A 19,180-nucleotide genomic window follows, 5' to 3' on the forward strand; every position below is an offset into this window, starting at 1 on the left:
CCTTATCAAAGCTCTATTGCTCAGACAAATATGCCAGAGCTCAGTCACGATCAGTTTCTATTTACAATATTGGCAGTGGATTTGTTTAACCAACTTCAATTTCCAAGAGTCAACAGACAAAACCCCAATTTCTTCTGCTGGAAGTCTGGGAAAACCTCCTGTTGGCACTGCCTGAAATGAAGAGCAATATTCTGCTAAGAATTGAAAGCCCAGAGGGGGAAATAAACATTTCCATTTCCTTTGAAGGGGGCTTTATTTCCTTTTAAGTTGTAACTGTTGGTACTGACATTAATTACAAGCATGTTTGGATTTGTTTTTAAACAGACTGTCAATATTTGCAGTGTAATTGCATTATTTAGTCAAGCTTCTGCAAGTGCTTTCCAAACACTCGGGGCGGGACTGGTTCCTGTGTGGCTCCCGACAATTCAGTGAAGCAGAGGCAGGCGGAGCAGAAGCTGCTGCTGAAGTGACTCTGTCACAACCACAAGGTCACCAAGGCCCCTGCAGCAGAGCCCCTCCAGTCCCCAAACCAGCCCGTGGTGGCGGGAAGCACATTCTGGTTATCACCAAAACTGCATCAAACCACAGGCTCAGGTCTGAACCCACCGAGTTTCTAATCAGCAGTGAAAGGCACTGCAAAAATACCACCATGTACAGCTCAGCTCTGCTCAGTTCATCCACATTTTTCTACATTTCCTGCATTTGAAGGTAAGGCTGTTCTTAGCATTCTAGTCAAATATTAGGATAATATTTTAGCAACATTAAGCAGCATAAAAGTAATAATTCTCATTTATATTTATCAGTTATAAAAGTAATAATTCTCATTTTAGGACTGGTAACTGGCAAGCACCATTAATTCTGATTTTTGAGCAAATAATAGAACACAAGGAAAGTTTCAAAGGCCCAAAAAAATCCTTCCAAGTGAGAGTGAGGAGGTTCTGGCATAGGGTGCTCAGACAAGCTGTGACTGCCCCATTCCTGGAAGTGTCCAAGGCCAGGCTGGACAGGGCTTGGAGCACCCTGGGATAGTGGAAGGTGTCTCTGGATGAGCTTTAAGGCCCCTTCCAACCCAAACCCATCTGTGATTCTGGGATTTTATTAAATATCTTACAATAAAAGTAGGTGGGATTACCCAAGTACCTCATTAATCCAATACTGGTGCAATGCTAATATGGGAGGCAGTGAAAAGGCTGAGGAATGTCAATCCCTTGCTCCAGAAAACCGTTCATCAAAGAAGCAATCTTTCATATCATTTCAGTTAATAAAGATAATTTTGCTGACATAATATATTTAGACTTCTGCAAAGCAATTGACTTGATCTTGCATGACATTCTGTTAAAAATAGTACTCAAAAAAAGAAAAAAAAATCAATGTAGCTTATTTTAAATGGATGGAAAAATTAGTAACATGCATCAAAAAGTAATTATCTGATGAAGGAATTTCTAGTGTGTCCAAAAGGATTTACTCTTGCTACAGTGTTATCCAACACTTTTATCAATCCAACATTTTATCAAAGCACCATTGCAGCAAAAACTGTGAATATCACCTTCAGGAGTGATGCAGAATTTGCAGGCGAATTGGTTCTGTTTGCTTAAGTGACATTTAAAGTCTGACTTAATCTTAGGTGAGAGTTAACTTTATCAACAAGAAATTTTCTGGGAATAAAAAGTGTTTTGGTCCAGGAGAAAGTGGCACACCCAGAACTTATAGTGAGGCAAACTCAACCTGGAAATAAGTGGTGATTTTTAATGTACGTAATTAAACAGTGGCACGATTAACTTTTCAGCTATTCCTTTAGATAAAACAACAAATTAAGAACAAGGTTCAAGGTTCAGAGTGCAGCCTGCATTAGATGGGGTCTAGAAGAACCATGCCCAAAAATGCTGCATTCAAACACAAATTCTGGGGCTGCTGCAGCGTTCACCCAGTGCTTGTGTTAACCCAGATCTTTAATTAGATAATCTGCCCTGTTAGCTGTGAAAACACTCCTCTCGTTTTACCCATTGATCAGGTTCTCCACGGATATTTGAGATTTTCCCTGGCCTGTTTGTGGTGCATCGATCCCGCGGGTGATGAACAGCCCGCACGGCCCCGGGGGATGGATGGCAGCGTTTGCTCCAAGTGCCCACTGATCAAACATTGGTGCCCGCTGCAGGAAAGAACAGCCCTGCTTCTGAGGGAGAGGTTTGGGCTGGCAAAGCAGCATTTGTCTGTCCATCTCCATCCCCTTTTCCTTGGAAATGCAAAAGCAGCACAGTCAGATTTTCTGAAAAATTCCTTCGCCAGGATTTTTTCTCTTGGGAAGCTGAGAAGCCTCAGAGAAAAATGAAAACAATATTATCTGTTTGCTTCTGCTGTGTTTTGCTGCTTTGGAATGTGGTTTGGAGACTGTTTATCCAACAGGTGCTTGTTTGATTGATGGTTTCATGTGAATTGTTTTAACTTAATGACCAATCACCATCAGCTGTGTCAGGACTCTGGAAGGAGTCACAAGTTTTCATTATTATTTTTTGTAGCCTTCTGTCTGTATCCTTTTTCTATTCTTTAGTATAGTTTTAGTATAGTATTCTGTGATATGACATGAGATCTTAAAATAATAAATTATCCTTCTAAGAACATGGAGTCAGATTCATCATTTCATCCAGGGACCCAGCAAATACCACACAGCAGCCCCTCAGAGCAGTGTCCGTCTGTCTGTCCCTCCTGGCTGCTGCTGGTGACTTTCACTCAGTGATGTTGGCATAGGAACCAAAAAGGGGCATTTGGGAACCCTTCCAGTCCAGGCTGTGACAGGACAGGACATTTCCCTCTCCTCATCTTGGTCTCTACAAACTCAATGTCTTCCTAGCAGAAAAATTCATCAAGCTCACGTTTTCTTACCAGATTCTTGCACAGTGCTGCACTCCTCGTCCCTAAATAACCATCATTTCCAGGTGCCCAGGATCTGCTGTTTCTACACACCCACCCTTTGCTGCAAGCAAACAGAAACTCCTCAGGGTCAGCTTCCCTGCTTACATAAACTGGGAGAGCTCTGGTTGCTGCAGCACTTTGCATCAGCAGGGAATTGAGCCTTCAACATAAGCAGGGCTTATTTTCCATTGGAGATGGGCAGGCACTGGTATCTGTTTTCCTTTGCACTTATCTCCATATAGATTCATTTTGTCAATATTAAGGTAATGTTTTTGTTGGTTTGCATGATTATCTGAAGAGACAGAGAGGAAAAAAAAATAAAAATTATGCCAGACAAACAAATTCCAGTCAGTCAGAAATGATCTTGGGTTCAATGACTGTGCTGCCTGGCATCCCAGGGGACAGCAGGAATGAAACCCCAGCAAATCTGAGGGCAACCTGACTTGACAGAGCATAACAAGGCAGGAGAGGGCCTGTTGTGTTAGCTTAACCTGCTGCTTCTCCACTGACACTGCTTTGGATTGGCATTTAGTGGTGAAACAAATACAATCCATGGGAATCAGGTGAATTTATGAGCAGAGGGTCAGCAACCCCAGGGGCTGTTCTTAGCAAGGGGGGTTTGTAAAGCTCCTCTGCTCTCATAACCTCTGCTAGCTGTGCTCATGTCCCAGCTGGGACTGGGCAGAGCAGCTCTGATGCCAGGGCTGAGATTGATGGCCTGAAAATTGCTGAGGAGATAGAGCTGAAAGGTGGAAGGAGGGATTTTGAAGGCTGAAGGCCCAAGGAGAGCACTCCAGAGAGGAATAAATGCAGCAGGGAAGGGGAACTCTTGCTGGCAGCATCTGCTGTGTGGGCAGGGCTCAAAACAGGCAGCAGCAGAGGTTACCGGAGGACCCAATTCCCAAATTCTGATTGGACTGTTTGGATTTTGAACACATCATTCCTGTTGAAGGAACTGGCTAAATCTTGCCATTCTTGGGAGCTGTTTGATGCCTTGTTGAAAGGTTGAAGCAGAACAAAGTAACATGTGAAGAAAAAGCAGTGGAGCACATTAAAACACCCTCACAGAGTGCGCAGAGCTTTGAGACTTTGCCACCAAGGAGTCTGAATTTCCAGCTCAAAAGGAATTTTCCTTCTTATATTTAGTGACACAAATATAGCCAGGTGTGCAGTAACCTCACTAAGCCATGGTAAATCAGGAGACTTAGAGGTTTACAGGATAGGATGAAAAGGCAAACTGGTTAAACTTAGAGGAGCTAAAGCCCACCCTGGCCCCATGGTGGTTCCACATAAGTCAGATTTAACCACTGCCCTTAGCTGGGAATGGGAGCACACAGGTGTGTGGTGTCTGGTCCAGGGAATTATGGACTCAGGACCTGGCAGTACGTGGTAATGAAGGCAGCCCTGCAAAAATAATGTTGTTACTGTCTCACAGCACTGCATAGATCACTGTGCTTGAGTGCCAATAAATTGGGGCATCTGATCACAGTAAATCATTCCCATTTATCTGATCCCTTAGAGAGCAGGGCTTGAGGCTCACAGTACATTTTGTCTCACTTTTAGGTGTAACAGGCTTTACCAGATGGAGTCTTCCCCAGCTCCAAACCAAAAGAAAAAATTGGGAGCATCCCTGAGCTGTGGGGTCTCCAATCTGGGGGTTATACAAGCAGGGAATGGACTCTGCTTCTCATCCCTGTGAGGCTGTTGGACACAGGAATTGTGCCTGCTGCTCTGGTTTGGGGCACAGGGAACACAGAGCTGCTCCTGCCCCCACCAAGATCCACAGGAATCTCTGCAGCATCTCCTGAGTGTTTTAGGTCAGGCTTTAAGACACCTCATCACTCTGTACTGTAATTCTCACCACGCCCATCCCCTTCCTTTCTCACTTGGCAGTGCAGGGAGACAAGGTGGAAGGAAATGTGCCATTTTACCTGTAGATTGGTGATTTAAATTGCCCACTCCCGGCCTGGCACTATAAATCCTCTCCTGCAGCTGGAGAGCCCCGTTTACTACAGCAGGTTTCCATGGCAATGCTGTGCTCTCTCACATTCCACTGCACCGTGCAGGCAGCCCCCCCCCCCCCCCCCCCATTTCAGATTCCATTCACACAGTCTCCTATTGATAGGAAAAAAACCCAAATGGGCCATGGATAGCTATTTGCTATCTTAACACACTTTCCCCCAATAACTGGATGATGGATCTGTATTTTAGCACATCAAGAGAACACTTGCCCTTTGCCAGACACCACTTGGCAGGCAGCATAAAATCCAGATATTCTGAAGGTCTAGTTCTATCCTGACACACATTACTCCTGTTATTTTAGGACATCAGTAGGAAAATACGAGCTTGATATTCCCTTGTGTTTCTGGCTGCCAGCCAAGCCAAGGCAGCGTGTCTGTGTTGCAGCAAATCCTTCCCTGAGCTTGGGCAGCCTCGTGGCAGCCTCCCACCTGCATCCAAGCTGTTCTCAGCACTCAGTGCAGCTCAGCCACTGAGGGGACGGCACAGCCCATGGGAAAAGGATCTGCTGCTTCCCAGCAACGTGGGAGGGAATTAGGAATTTTGTCTGCTAGGACTGAAAATACAAAAAGAGGAAATGTTATCAGTGGTACCAGCAAAAAATCAGACTCCTCCCCTGTCTCTGGGTGTTTTACATGAGCACTGATATCTCACAACATTACCTGTGGAGGAAGAAATTTGTGTCTTATCTCAGCAATGTGACATGGCACCATTAATGGGGCAGCCCATTTGTCTCAGTCTCATAATGCAGCTGATTTGAGAGATGATAAGTACTGCTAAGAATGACTTCAAAGCTTAGGGTCCCCTAAGCTCCTTGAGGGTTCAAATCAAATCCCAATTTATTAAGTGTCTTTATCCTTGTCCTTTTTAACTTCAGAGAGTGTTTTGTTACAGATTCCAGGGGGTGCAGGACTGTCAGACTTCAGAGCAGTGCACTTGGTGTTTTTATCAGCTGCCTCTTCCCTCCATGTGCTCACTCCAAAATTCATGTCACATCCAGTCTGCATTTGGGCTTCGATTGTTTGCTAACTGAGAATTGCTGTGAAGATGGTTTACCATGAAAATTGCTTAGTCAGGCACTGTAAAAAATCAACAAAGAAATACCATTTTCTTTCCTTTAGCTAGACGTGTTTCCCAAAAGTGGAACTCACAATACTCCCACAAAGCCAGGCATGAGGAGCAAACCAGCAGGAGAATAAAGGAGTGTGGCTGCCAGAGCTGTGGGCTGTTAGTAAGATTCTTGGAGCACGCCTGGAGAGTGCAAAAATTTCAAGACACTGAGACTGGGGAGGAATTTCTGGTTTTGGTTCACATACATCTGCACTTCCTGAATTTTGCTAGACCTTGTCGGTTGCTGGGTGAAATATTTCCTAAACAGTGTCAGTGCAGAGCAGCAGAAACTGAAGCCTCTGGGAGGTGAGTCTGTATCAAACAAACCTTCAGAGTCCAAACAGCCTCGTACAGGGTTGAGCAGACACCAAACCCACTTGCCTTTGCCTTGCAAAACCACCAGAAATCCACACTGGAGCTCTGAGTGCCACAGCGTGGCAGAGCTGGGCACTTCTTGCCCCATTCAGCATCTGTGTGCAAGGGGAAAGTGCTGGGTGGGAGAAAGAAGACTCAAATCCAGAGCATGTGCTCCTTATGGGATAAGCCCATGTGGGGGGTCAGCAGCACCTCCCTCAGCAGGTTCTTAGATGAGAAACTCTGCAATATCCTTGCCAGAAAAAAACCCTAAAATTCCTTTGTAAAACCTGCTCTGAATGGGCCTTAGCCCATTGTCTGATTTGCTAAAATCAGTAGGTGGCATTTGGAATATCTCAGTTGGGGAAATTCAGTGTTTTGGGGGCTAGTGCCTCTAAAATGCTTTAGAAGTTAAAACCCAGGGCCTCTTCCTTCCTTGTTTCCACGAGAGAGGAGCTGTGGAGTCAGCAGGACGGAACTGTGCATGCCTGGCTCATGTTGCTCCTGCAGATCTAAAATACAAATCCTAATGGATTTGCTGCTCTTTGCCTCAGCTCACCCTCAGCTCCCTCACTTGGGAGTTTCACACTCTGCAGAAGTGGGATTTGGCCCAGTGATAGGTTTCACTTCATCTCTCAGCAGATTTGTGGTCTAACACTCCAAGATGTGCAGCATAACAGCGTGGCAATCTGTCACTCTCCTGGCTCTTGTCAGCTCCAACAGCTTGCTGAGAAAATACAGAGCCAAAATAGGCACCAGTCCGACCTGAGGGACCCAGAATCACTGCCTGCAGAGAGCTCTGCCTGTCACAGCACACACATTCCTGCTCCACTTGGCTCTCCCACCATCCCAGCAGCCTGCGACCAGCCCTGGGCTTTCCTGGCAGCTCTCACAGCTCCCCATCTTCCCAAATCTTCCCTGAGCGTTGTCCTCCCACTGCTGAGGCTGCACATTGTGTTCTGTCCCCTCCTGGAGGTTCCACCCCTGAGCCCTGAGCCTGCAATTAGGGCTCTTATCACTCGTGCACCCAGAATAGCTGTGGCTCCTCCTGGGCAGGCTCTGCATTCCCAGCACTGAAACCTCTAATCAGCCCAGAACTCTGGCTTGGAACAGCTTGAAAAGGGAACTTTGTGACTCCAGCCTGGAATTCCTTGTTTGGTTAGGCTTGAAAAGCTGAAATTTTGGGATGTCTGAGCAGAGGCTCTGAGCAGGGACATTTATTAGATTAGGCTGGGTCTGTTTCTTCAGGAGGAATTCTCAGAGAGCACAGGGATCCGTGGGCATGGAAGGAGGTGGTGCCAGTGTCTCAGCTCACCCTCTGAGTGCTTCCCAGGAATAACCAACACTCACAATCCTGACATTGCTGCTAAAGCAAATCTACCTTCTAGAGTTATAAAGAGTTATAAAGAATGAATGAATAATTGGAGATATAAACCAGAGAAAGGGGTCAGATTCAATAGAAACAAAAATGCTGATGGAACAGCACACAGTTGGCTCTGCCCTGCAGTGGGGTGGGAGAAGAGGATACAGAGCCTTTTCTTGGGGTACTCACTGAAATTCAACCCACAACAGCAGTAAGTGGGGCAAGAAGAAATGTGTTTTATGGCTTTGCAGAGGTAATTTTGAGGAGTTATAAGAAATGCACTGTCAGGACTCATTCCAGGACATCACAGCCTACTGAAGTCCATCAGATGCTCCATAAAAAGAATGAAAACGAGAAGGAAAGTGAATTGTTGCTGTTGTGAGAGTTTTGCTGCTGCTTCCCAGGCCAGGCTGTCTTTGCCCAGGGTGGCACCTGCCCCTCCCCTGGGCTGTCCCGGCAGAAACTGCGGCCAGGAGGCTCCAAACGCTAAATGCTGCAGCCTCCAGTGTGTGTGCAGGCTGCGTTTGCCCTCTGCTGTTGGCTTATCAGACTGTTCCCTCCGGATAACCCAAAACCTGGAGAACCTGAATGATCACAGCCCAGATTTCAAATGCTTACACTTAAAAATTTGTGATGCTTAAAATAAGCGATGCCCACAAAGGGGGAAAAGCTTCACCTCAAGTTGCTCTTGGCTGGGGTCACCTCCAGCTTAAGCTGTTTTTAAAAACATCAGTAAAAACCTCAGGCAAACACATAAAGAGTAAATAAAGGAGAGAGGTGATTTCACCTCTTATCTTCCCAGTGAATAGCATTCTTTCCAACTGTAGGAAATAGCACATGGAACAAGCTCAGACAAGCCAGTATTTACACAGTAACTAGGAGCTGCAAAACTAATCAGAGAAGCAGCGGATGCCAGCAGAAAGCGTCTCCAGAAAAAACCCAAAACATATGTCTCCCTTCAAAAGAAAAATCTGCTTTTTCACAGCTACAAAGGATTGAAAACAAATTTTGTCATCAAATGTGGAGCTGTGCCAAATCACAGGCAGCCAGAAGAAAGCTTTGGCACGGAAAGAGCATTGGTGAGTTCTGAGTTACTGGGGAACTGCTGCGATGGGGCTGCTTTGGTGCTGGAGGGAAGGGAAGGTGACAGGAGATAGTGAAAAATCCTCTTTATTGAGGCAAGTGTGTATTTTCATCAGCTTTCTGTGTGTTCCCAGCAAAATATCACAATGCACAGGAAGTGACACCTTGCTGGGGAGAGCTCAGGCAAAAGCTGCAGCATCAACACCCACAGCTACAAAAGCTCCCTGTGCTTCTCCTCTGAGGGTTCCTTCCCTAGGGATAAACTGATGTAAATGCAACATTTTGTTTGCTAACTTTGGCAGGAAATACATAATGTGTTTAAAATCGTTTCTAAAAGATGAAGTGGGAGAAGGGAAAAGCAGGAAATTTCACCCAGTTCCAGAATGTTCTTATAAATTAATGACAAGAACAGACTTCACTTGCTATTTTTCATCTGTTAAATATTTGTTTCTGAGGTGGTTTATTGGCTGGGAGCAATTTCAGCTGCCAGCCTTTAATATTTATTTAATATTTATGGGTTTTTTGGGGGGATAGTCCCCAGTCAAAGTTGCTCTTTGAATTTAATGGTTAAGGAATATTTTTGACTTTTTGACATTGACATAGTTTTGATGTGCTGTAGATGGTGAGAGGAAGAAAGATGAAACAGCTTTGAGTGAGAGAAAGAGCAATGAGATTGCTCCAGCCCAAAGGTAAATAATAACCTGAGTGTACAGCACCTAGAGGTGAGCTGGTGAAGGCACACATAAAGGGATTTAAAATTTGGGATACAGAACTCCAGAAAAAGTTTAGCACCTTACTGTTTATTATGGAAAAAAAGGAACAAAAGAGTCACCAAACAATTGCTCCCCCAGCTGTGACCAACAGGGCAGTGGATGAAGGCAGAGCCTGGTATCAGTTCTCTGCTCATAATTTCTCATATCAGGTCACAATTGGCACTGTACCTCCCTAGCATTATCTTCATTTGCCAGACTGCTGGTGCCTGGCAAAGTGCTGATTCTGTGGAGATGCTGAGGTCACACCAGAACATGAACAAACTCAGCAGGCACTCATGTCAGTGTGTTGACCAATGTAATAATTTTTAACCCTACATACTGACCCTTGTTTCCCTTTTTCCAAAGAGAGAAAAGCTCTGCTGTTCTCTCCCGTGCTCACTCACAGACCTGCTTGCCTGGTAGCCCTGCTGTGACCTCTGGTCCATCCAGAATGTCCCCTCTGTCCCCCAGGGCAGCCTCAGGACGCTGCAGGAATTGGGCAGCACGTGGAAAAGGCTCAGCTGGGACATGGGCACCTGCAAAGAGCCTGGACAGCCCAAGAAGGGACAATTCCAGGGAGCTGGGAGGTTCAAGAGGATTCCCAGCACAGAAGGATGAATCTCCCCGCTGCTTGCACAGCCCACCTTGCTGCCCTGCAGGGAGCAGACCCTGCTCTGTCCCATGTGGCAGCAGCACTCCTGTGCCCATGGCTCTCCTGCTTCCCACATCCCTCCTGGCAGCAGCCAGCAAGGCCAGAGATCAGAGACTGGAAGGGCTGTGGGGGAAATCACCCCAAAATAAGTTAGAGCAACTCAAGAAGAGGATCCGGGAGCAGAAGAGAAAGCAGCAAGCAGCACCCTGGGAGGAGGAGCACCTGATTTTTGCTAAAGACCCCCTGCCAAAGAGAGCCCTGAAAAGAAAGGTTTGCAGAGTGGCCTCTGCTCCTCCTGCTCCAGCTCACAGAGGTCAGTGGTGGTCTGGAATCTCTGGAGAAAGGCAGGAACTGGGTATTCCCTAGCAGGGCATTGGCACAGCTGAATAACTTAGCAGAGATTCCACCCCTTCCTGTGATCTCTGGAGGACATCACCCATGTTCTTGTGATAAATCCATTCATTTCTGCAGGTCCAAACCTCCCTGTGCTGTACATCCCACCCTGCTCACGGAGTCCACTGGATTTGCTCCTCAGCACACACAAATTCATAAATTTCCTCAAAGTAGTAAAGAATTTGCTGCAGATCTCCCTTTCCTCCCACATCCTTCCTTTTGCCACATATAAAACATGGAACAGGAGGCAGCACAGTAGTGAGGAGAGGCACACAGGTATTTAAATCAGGAATTGTGTAGTTCAGAGGCATTACAGGGGATTTAACAGTTCATTCAGTGGAACTAGTGTGGATCTGAAAGCAAATATTATTAGACCTTCTTATCCTGCTTTGCTGCTAAATTTGGGGCTGAAGAACCATCCATGTAGAGCTGTCAGTTCAGTTTAGTGTGGTTCAGAATCTGGGACTGCTGGGAGCAAGGTTGGGGTCAGGAGTGCCTGGGGCAGCCCCAGCCAAGGGGGATTACAGAGGAACACAGCACGGGAGGAGCTGGGCAAAGCTGCCCCTCATAAATCTCATTGCTGTAAGAGCATTAGTGTTAATTCACTGGGCATCCCTGGCACGCCCTGCCAGCTTCCAGGGCTGTTTCCCTTGGATTTGCTCCCTGCCCCCTTTTGCAGGGATGCTGTGGTGCTGCCCTCAGGTCTGTGGCTGCCCCTGCCCCTCCCCAGCTGCATCAGGAGCCCTTTCTGTCACCAGTGCCTGATGTTACCCCTCCTAAAGCCAGGAGCAGAGCCACAGTGCAGGCTGAGCCTTCCTGGGACATCCCCAAGGGAAGGATTGTTCAGTTTGTTTCTAACCCAGACCATTTTATGTTTTGAACTGCCAGACAAACTGTTCCACTTGTGGGACACACACACACTGAGGAGTGCTGCATGTTTGGTGACCAATTTAAATAAAAAGACTCCTGGTTTTGCATTCCAAGGAAATGGGGCTGGGATTAGATTGTTGGGTTCAGCAAGTTTGATTTTAGCTACACTAATTCTTTTCTGTGTTTTATTTTCATCTCCTATTAAAGACCAAAGAGAGAGAAGCTCAGCATGGAGAATTCAAAGAGAACACCAGAGGCAGCTTTCAGCCAGGTCCTGTGTTCTGGAGAGAGCAGTGGCAGGGAAAGGTAAGGCTGAAAACCATGAGAAATCACAAGGACTGATGGACAGAACTGCCTGCAGCAGTTGAATTCCACACCTGCCAGGATTAAAATTCATCAGAAATGAAAAATAAGTCACACATCCTCAGTGGGAAGTGCTGTCACCTATTCAGTTCTGTTTCCCTAAGGAATTAAGGATGCCACCAAAGGCAGGGATTTCCTGGCCTGCCAAGCAGGGACTGAATGCAGGCAGTGAAAAGTCAGATGAATTATCCAAGTCTCAATTGCTGGCTCTCACTTTTATTGACAGGTATTTCCAAGGGCAGGTTGGAGCTCCTGGTGTCATTTTACCCATTTAATGCTATAGCTTTGCATAGAAATGGCTGCATTCAAATGTTGTGGGGAAGAAGTGGAAGTGCTGTGGGTTGTACTTGACACCAGCCAAGTTCCCAAGTCACTTGTGTGAAGCAGAAATAAAAAAATCCAAACTCTCTAAACCAGATAGAATTATCAGCATAGTGTGCTGTAGTTCCTAAGCATGATTTAAAATGCATGAAATATGTAATAATTTCCTTCTCCCTCCTTTTTTTTTTTTTGTTTTAATGGATTGTTTGAAAAATGGCTTGCTCTTCCTCTGAGAGTGGGTCATAATAAGAGCATGCCACGTGAAGCATTCATCATTGTAACTGCCAGTGTCATGGTGTCTTTATTGGCTATTAGTTTCTGTCACTGAAAGAGCCAAGGCAGGGCTACAAAGAGATGAATGAGGGGCAGGGGTCAGAGCCAGAGTACTCAGGAATTTGATGAATTATAAATTTGCTGTAGTTAACAAAAAATTAAGTCACCACAGCTATAAAATATTCATCTGTTCATAGGTAGGGAAAAGACCCAGGAGAATATTTAAATCAAAAGAGTTTCTTCTATCAACTGTTCTCATCAGGAATGCAGGCTGCTCATGAACTTTAGCATCATAGTTGCTGTAGTTAATGAACATAATACAGATAAAAAGAAGATTTAATTGAAATAAACAACATGGTGAGGCAAAGATTGTTAGATCCACAAAACTTGTGTATTTTAATTGGGAGAGATTTTGGGAGGGTAGAATTTCCATGCAAAACCCAACTAATACCTGTTCAGCCACCTTGTGCTGGAGAAGTGTCTGCAATAAATACATAATTGTGCCAGTATTGGCATGCTGTGAATGCAATCTGAAATTATGAAGTAAAACAGTGATAAATGTTGTCTATTATGTGACACCACCTATTAAGCAAGAGTAATTTGTTTGTGCTGCATTCTGCACAGTTTATTTCTGCATTAGACATTGTCCCTCATCCTGTATCCTCCATTGATTCTTCCACACCACATCCTGCTGATTCTCACCAGTTTAAAAATGAATTAGTTTCCTCTGGTGAGTTTGAAGTAATCACTTCAAAGGAAGGAAAATAACAATTTTGCTATCCCCTTCCCTTCAGTTCTCAAATGTGCTGGTGCCCAGGAAGTGCTGACCTTTTCTCAGTGTTCTGGAGGCCTCTGGGTGTCAGTGGTTTCTGAGCAAAACTTGTAAGAACTGTGTGAATACATTTCAAGTGTTAAATGATATATTTGCTGATGGTAAAGCTTTAGAAAAGCACTGAACCTTCACATTTTACCATCCTGAACTCATCTGATTCATGACCCTGGCAGCCTCCAAAGTTTGGGTGCTTTAAAAACTTTTTGTTATCAAAGTAGCACCAAGTTTTTTATTTTAAACCTGCTCTGACTGAAACTTTTTTTATCTCCTCACACCTTGAGTGTGATTCCTGGAAATCACCATTAACTAGATTTGAATAAGAGAGTTAAAATAGTCTTTCAAAGAACATGTGGGGCTTTAATAACTAAATGCAAACTCTCTGTTTCAGGTGTGAATCTACCTGGAGTTACAGCATGGAGAGAAGGTCAGAAGTTGGCCAGAAGGCTGCTGGGTCCAGCCCCTCCCCTTCCACATCTGAGGAGCAGAACTGGAGGGCAGAGCACAGCAAAGACCTTTGGTACAGCTGTCCTTCTACAGCACTGGCTGTTTTGGCACACCCCCTCCTAAAAAAGGCTTATCAAACCTAATCTAAACAAAAGCTTTCCAGGCCCTTCTGAGCACCTTTCATTAATGGCTCTTGCAATAACAAAACTTCAAATTTCACCTTTACAGGTTTATCTTCTCCCTTGAATATCACAGATTTTACAACAGACAATGCAAATAATCCTCAGAGCTGTTGTGGAAGCAGGCTGGGAGATGCACTCTATAGATACAGGAATTGTTACTCTGTGAAATAATTACATCACTGTTGTTTCCAAATCTTTCCCACAGAACCTTTGGAAGGAGGTGGAGGATTTGGGGCAATGCCAGTGATGGAAAACAGCTCCAGAGTGGAGGGAAATGAACGTGTGGGGAGGAGCCCTGGGGCCCAAAGTGCTGTGGTGGCTCCCAGCAAGGCTGGAAGGGGCAGCAATGCCCCCACAGAGGGCACAAACCAAGCCCTCAGGAACCTGCCCTTGCAATGGCAGTCCTGTGAGGAGCGCAGACACATCAGAGTTCCCAGAGAGGCTCTGAAACACCAACCCCAAGGGATCCATTCTCCTCCCCCTGGACTTTCATTAAGGAAAGATGGAGCCAAGCCCAGCGCCTCAGGAAGCTGCAGCAGAGGAAACAGTGCATCTCCTCAGAGACAGAAAGAGTCTGAGAAAGAAAACCTTGAGCAACCTTCAAAGACGAGGGCAAACCTTAAAAAACCTCACCCTTACAGCCCTGAAAGCGTTCGGGAATTTATGTATCGGAAAAAGGCAGAGAGAAAGAGAAAACTCCTCAAAGAGAAAAAGGCTCGGGCACAGGCTGAGGAGATGAAAAAGAAGAGGTTGCAAGAACTGTACAGGAGACAAAAAGAAGCTATTGGGAGGAAATTGTGTCCTGATGAGATGCACAAACCCCTTGGGAAAACAGGCTCTGCCAAAGGAAATCCTCAGAGTGAACTGGAGCAAGTAAGTCCTGAGGAGTGGCAGATTGAAACCCTTCCAATCTCAGTGCAGCATGTGTAGGACATGAAACACTTCATGCAAATGCTTTGAGAGAAGAAGTTTTATCTAGAAAAGCAGAGCAATTATCTTGTAATTATGGCATAAACTGCTGGGCTCATGGGTAGGGCTGGAACCCTTGACTTCAGGCCAAAAACCTGGAAATCTCCAGTGCCTGAGCTAAAAGAACAGGTTTGCTGTGTTACATGAGCAAATTATTAGGTGGAATAAAAGCCAAACATTGCCCTTCTGTTGCCAACTATTGAGTGCTTACACTGCTGGGCTCTTCTCTTTCAGAGGCAAAGCAGTGGGGGAGAACTGGAAAGGAGTTTCATGGCCTGGGTGGATGAAACATCCTCTCCTCTATCACCAGAAGATCACAGAGGCAGGTACTCAGACATAAAAGGCATCCTAGAAAGCCACTTTCTCAGCTCACACTGCAGACATCTCTCTCTTGCTTTTTTAACAGGAATCAACTCCTAGAAACAGCTCAATCACCTAAAAAAGGAGAAGCATCAGGTCCTGCAGCACCACTGGAATCTGAATGCTGGTTTCTCAGTCCTCTGAAATGTGAAGGCTTGAGGGACTGCTCTCCCCCAGCTCTGCATTCACCTCCTCTGAGCTTTTCTGTTCCTCAGAAAGATGCAAAACCTTCCTCCAAAGACTCATCTTTTGGGCTTTCTCCACAGAGAAGCAAACAGGATCAAGTGAGGGCCATTCACAGTCTGTCCAGGGAACTTGCAGAAAGGATTGACGTGGCAAGGAAGAGGCTGAGTGCAGCCAGCTGGGCTAAAGCCTCTGCGGACAAACAATCAGCAGAGACAGCTCTGGGCCTGCACAGTGATCCTCCCTCTGCCCCAGAACCTGAGGCTTCCAGGGACAGGCAAGAGAGGACAATGACTGCACCAATGCCTCTGGACAGAGATCCTGAAGTGCTTTGTGTGACATCCCACAGGGAATGCCATGGGCTGGGCAGGACTGGCCTGCTGGGCACACGGGGGGAAATGCCAGCTCCTCTGCCTGGTGGGAATGCTGAGAGGGAGGAATTGCCCTGGATCACTCCCAGTGCAGGACAGAGTCACCTCAGCTCTGCAGGAGAGCTGAGCAACACCTTGCAAGGTAAATCCTTTCCACATGAATCAGCAGGGATGCTCAGGTGCCACTGCCCAGGTCTTTCAAAGGTACAAGCAGGGGTTAAACTTCATCTCCCCTTGGCTATTTATTGGAAATGTTGTGCCTTGGAAAATCCCTGAGCAGTGGCTCTGCTAGGTTTTACTTTTCTCCCCTCTCCTTGCACCTGTAAAATTACATCTCATAATTTTATCTGTGCCTTTGCCACCAATTTTGGGCATGTCACTTTCTGGTGCCTAGGCTTTCCCAGAAGTAAAAGAATTATAAACCTAAGCCCATGTAGTTAAAACTTGTGGATAAGAAGAGCTGTATTGAGTGAAGTGCTCACACGTAAGTAGGCAGTGAATAGATGCCAAAGCTTGGGCCATTTCATTTCTATGAAGAGCATATTTATTAAATGTCTTCATTTGTCTTTTTAAAAGGTTTCCCTGTGAATAAGGGCTCCAAGGTGGACATAAGTCTATGGCATGAAAAGCCAATAACCAGCCCAACCTCTCCAGCTCACAGATTCCTCACTAGAAGGTAAACAAAGCCGGATATTTTATTCTCTGCTTAATGTGCCTTGCATGTATATAAAATAAGGAGCACCAATTCAGCATGGAGCCAGACTCAGGGCAGTGGTCTTCTAGACTTCACTTTCCTCTTATTGTATCTGTGAAATGACATTTCATAATTTTATCTGTGGCTTCACTGATTTTGGACACATCACTTCCCCTTCTGTTGCCCGGGCTTTTCCAGAAGTAGGAAAGAAAATATAAACCCGACCCTATGTAGCTGGAAATCTGAGGATAACAAAGCTGGGTGTATTATCCTCTGCTGAATGGGCTACACAGACTTAAAATAAATAGTGGGAATGGTGAGTTCCCGGGGCTGGTGGATCCCCGGGCTTGCTCGATCTCCCAGGAGCCGTGGATCCCTGGGTCTGGTCCATGAATCCCGGGTGGCCCTGGTTGGTGGATCCCGGGTGGCTCCGGTCGGTGGACCCCGGGTGGCTCCGGTAGATCCCAAATGGCTCCGGTGGATCCCGGGCCCGGTGGATCCCGGCCGCGCTGCCATGACGCTCTCTCGCCACCGGAGGGCGCCGCAGCCGCGGGCGCAGAGCGGGACGGAGCGAGTCCCTGGTAAAGCTGCCCCGGCCCCCTTCGGGCGGGGATTAATTAAAAAATTAATTTCTAGTGATTGTTTTCACTCGTTTTGCTAAAAAAGCGAATGAAAGATCCCCAACAGTGCAGCTCTGTAGGTTGTGTGCATGCGGAGCAGCACCTGCTCACACACAGCCCCTTCTCACCGGCACACTCGCAAAGGCTGGGCTGATCTCTGCTCCGAGAGATCGGTTGCAAGGATTATGGAGCTGTTCTGTCACAGAAGATGGCAAATGTATAAAACATAAGCAGCAGGCACTCCGAGTGTGCAGTGGAGACGCTCAGAGCTGTGTCTGCGCTGCACCTTGGGGAGCACAGCCCAGCAGCCGTGGGCTCCATCACTCTTGCCCTGACACCACCCAAACTCGCAGGAATGATGGTGGGTGCAGGACCCCCATGGCCCACTGGGAACAGCCCCCAGCTGGAGGGACACACATCAAACCAAGGAGAAATAAGACAGATTGTGGTGATCTGCTGAACAATGCAATTACTGAGAAAGCAAAGCAGCCAGAATCAAAAAGTCCTCGGAGCATCACCAAAAAAAACCACCGATAAAACCTCTCAGACAATAAATCACACCCCTCTTGCAAGTGCTGCTTCAAAAGATGAGGAGAGCTACTTGCAGATAAAATATCACTGTGTTTAGAGATTAGAAGTGGAAAGTGTGGCTGTATTGTGAAGGACTCCAGACTCATCTCCTGGGCTGAGGGCTCCCTGTGATGCAGCAGCAGTGACAGTGAGGGAACAATCTAAAGGAAAGAGCACTCCATGCTTAACCCTTCCTTAGCTACTGGTAAAGTACATAATTAATACAAAGGCTCAGAGTAAAAGCCGGTCTTTTGCCCTCAGCTTTTATTTGTATATAATCTAGAGTCCGATTTTGCACCTCTCCTGAAGTCTGCACACTCACAGGAAGCAGAAGTGGATGAGTCCTTTGGCACACAGAGTGAGGCTCTCATGATCAAGTTATTCCTGAAGTTGGTCTGGTGTCAACTGATTCACTACAGATCAAATCAGACAGAAAGTCTCCAGATAAAGGAGCACCAGTGTGCTCTAAGGAGGTGACTAAGGAACTTTTCATGGCCGTAATTTCTCTTTCTCCAGAAACATTTGCACTTTGAGTGCATGAACTCTCTGTGGGGAGTGTCAGCAGGCAGTGAAGGGAGCCTGTCTCTTAACTTGCACACAAACTTCACAGGCTGTGCTAACAGGAGGGGTCCATGCTGTGTTCTTGGCCTTGTAAACCTGTTTCTACAGAGCTCTCATTGATGTGGCCAGAGCTGGGTTAGAAAATGTGCTGGTAAAAGCAGCTGAGTTGGGTCTGTGCTCTGACTTCCACTGCTAAGGAGTTAGGAGTGCACACTTGGCTGCAGCAGCCCAAGTCCTCTCTCTCCAATATCGCATCTGAACAAAGCCACCTGTTAAAACTGACTGTGTGCTGGCCTCATTCACAAATACAAAACATGCAGCGCTCCAAACCCAGTGCTGTTGAGCATGACCTTCTCCACAGCCAGTTTCAAGAGCACAGTTTGCTGTTTACATGTTTAATTATAGCTCTGAAAACAGCAGCTCGTGCTCATGCAGGAAATCCTGCAGGTGCCTGTTTCCATAAGCAATGTTCCCATTTCATGCCCGGCTGCTCCCCCGTCCACAGGGGAGGCTGGTGGAGGTTTGTTGCTGATGCAAATGAATCACTGATGGGAATTCTCCAAACTGCCAGAAAATGTGTGGGCAATTCCATCTTATTTTGTTTCTGTTACCTCTGTAAGTGGCTACACTCTCTAGAGTCAAAAAAATCATCCTGTTTTTGTTGTAAGTTCGGATTTGAAAGTGCTCTGGGTGGATTCAGGGGCTGGGACAGAGGGTGGTGGCTGGAGAGTCACCTGTAGGATCACAGCTCTGCCTCCTCCTGTGGATTCAGCAGTGCTTTCTGTTCAGTGCAAACCCAAAGAGCCCCATCTGGGAGTTGTGGTGGTTTATGCAGAGCTGGCTGTGTCTGGAGGGCAGGCAATGCTGGCCCCTCCTGTGGAAACCCAGTGTTTTGTGTAGAATCTGCATTGATTTCCACTGATGCCCTTCC

At 46.3% G+C, this 19,180-nt stretch overlaps 1 protein-coding gene across 1 annotated transcript in view; it reads left to right on the top strand.

The window, feature by feature from the left end:
* Nucleotides 1-19,180, top strand: part of CCDC187 (coiled-coil domain containing 187) — a 42,967-nt gene that overhangs the window by 5,219 nt on the left and 18,568 nt on the right. The window contains exons 2-3 of the mRNA XM_059486677.1: nt 13,684-13,812; nt 16,862-17,079. Coding sequence (XP_059342660.1) covers nt 13,684-13,812; nt 16,862-17,079 — 347 coding nt within the window. The remainder of the gene's footprint in view (nt 1-13,683; nt 13,813-16,861; nt 17,080-19,180) is intronic.

Source organism: Ammospiza nelsoni, chromosome 20 (genome assembly GCF_027579445.1).
Source record: "Ammospiza nelsoni isolate bAmmNel1 chromosome 20, bAmmNel1.pri, whole genome shotgun sequence".
Taxonomy (NCBI): Eukaryota; Metazoa; Chordata; class Aves; order Passeriformes; family Passerellidae; genus Ammospiza; species Ammospiza nelsoni.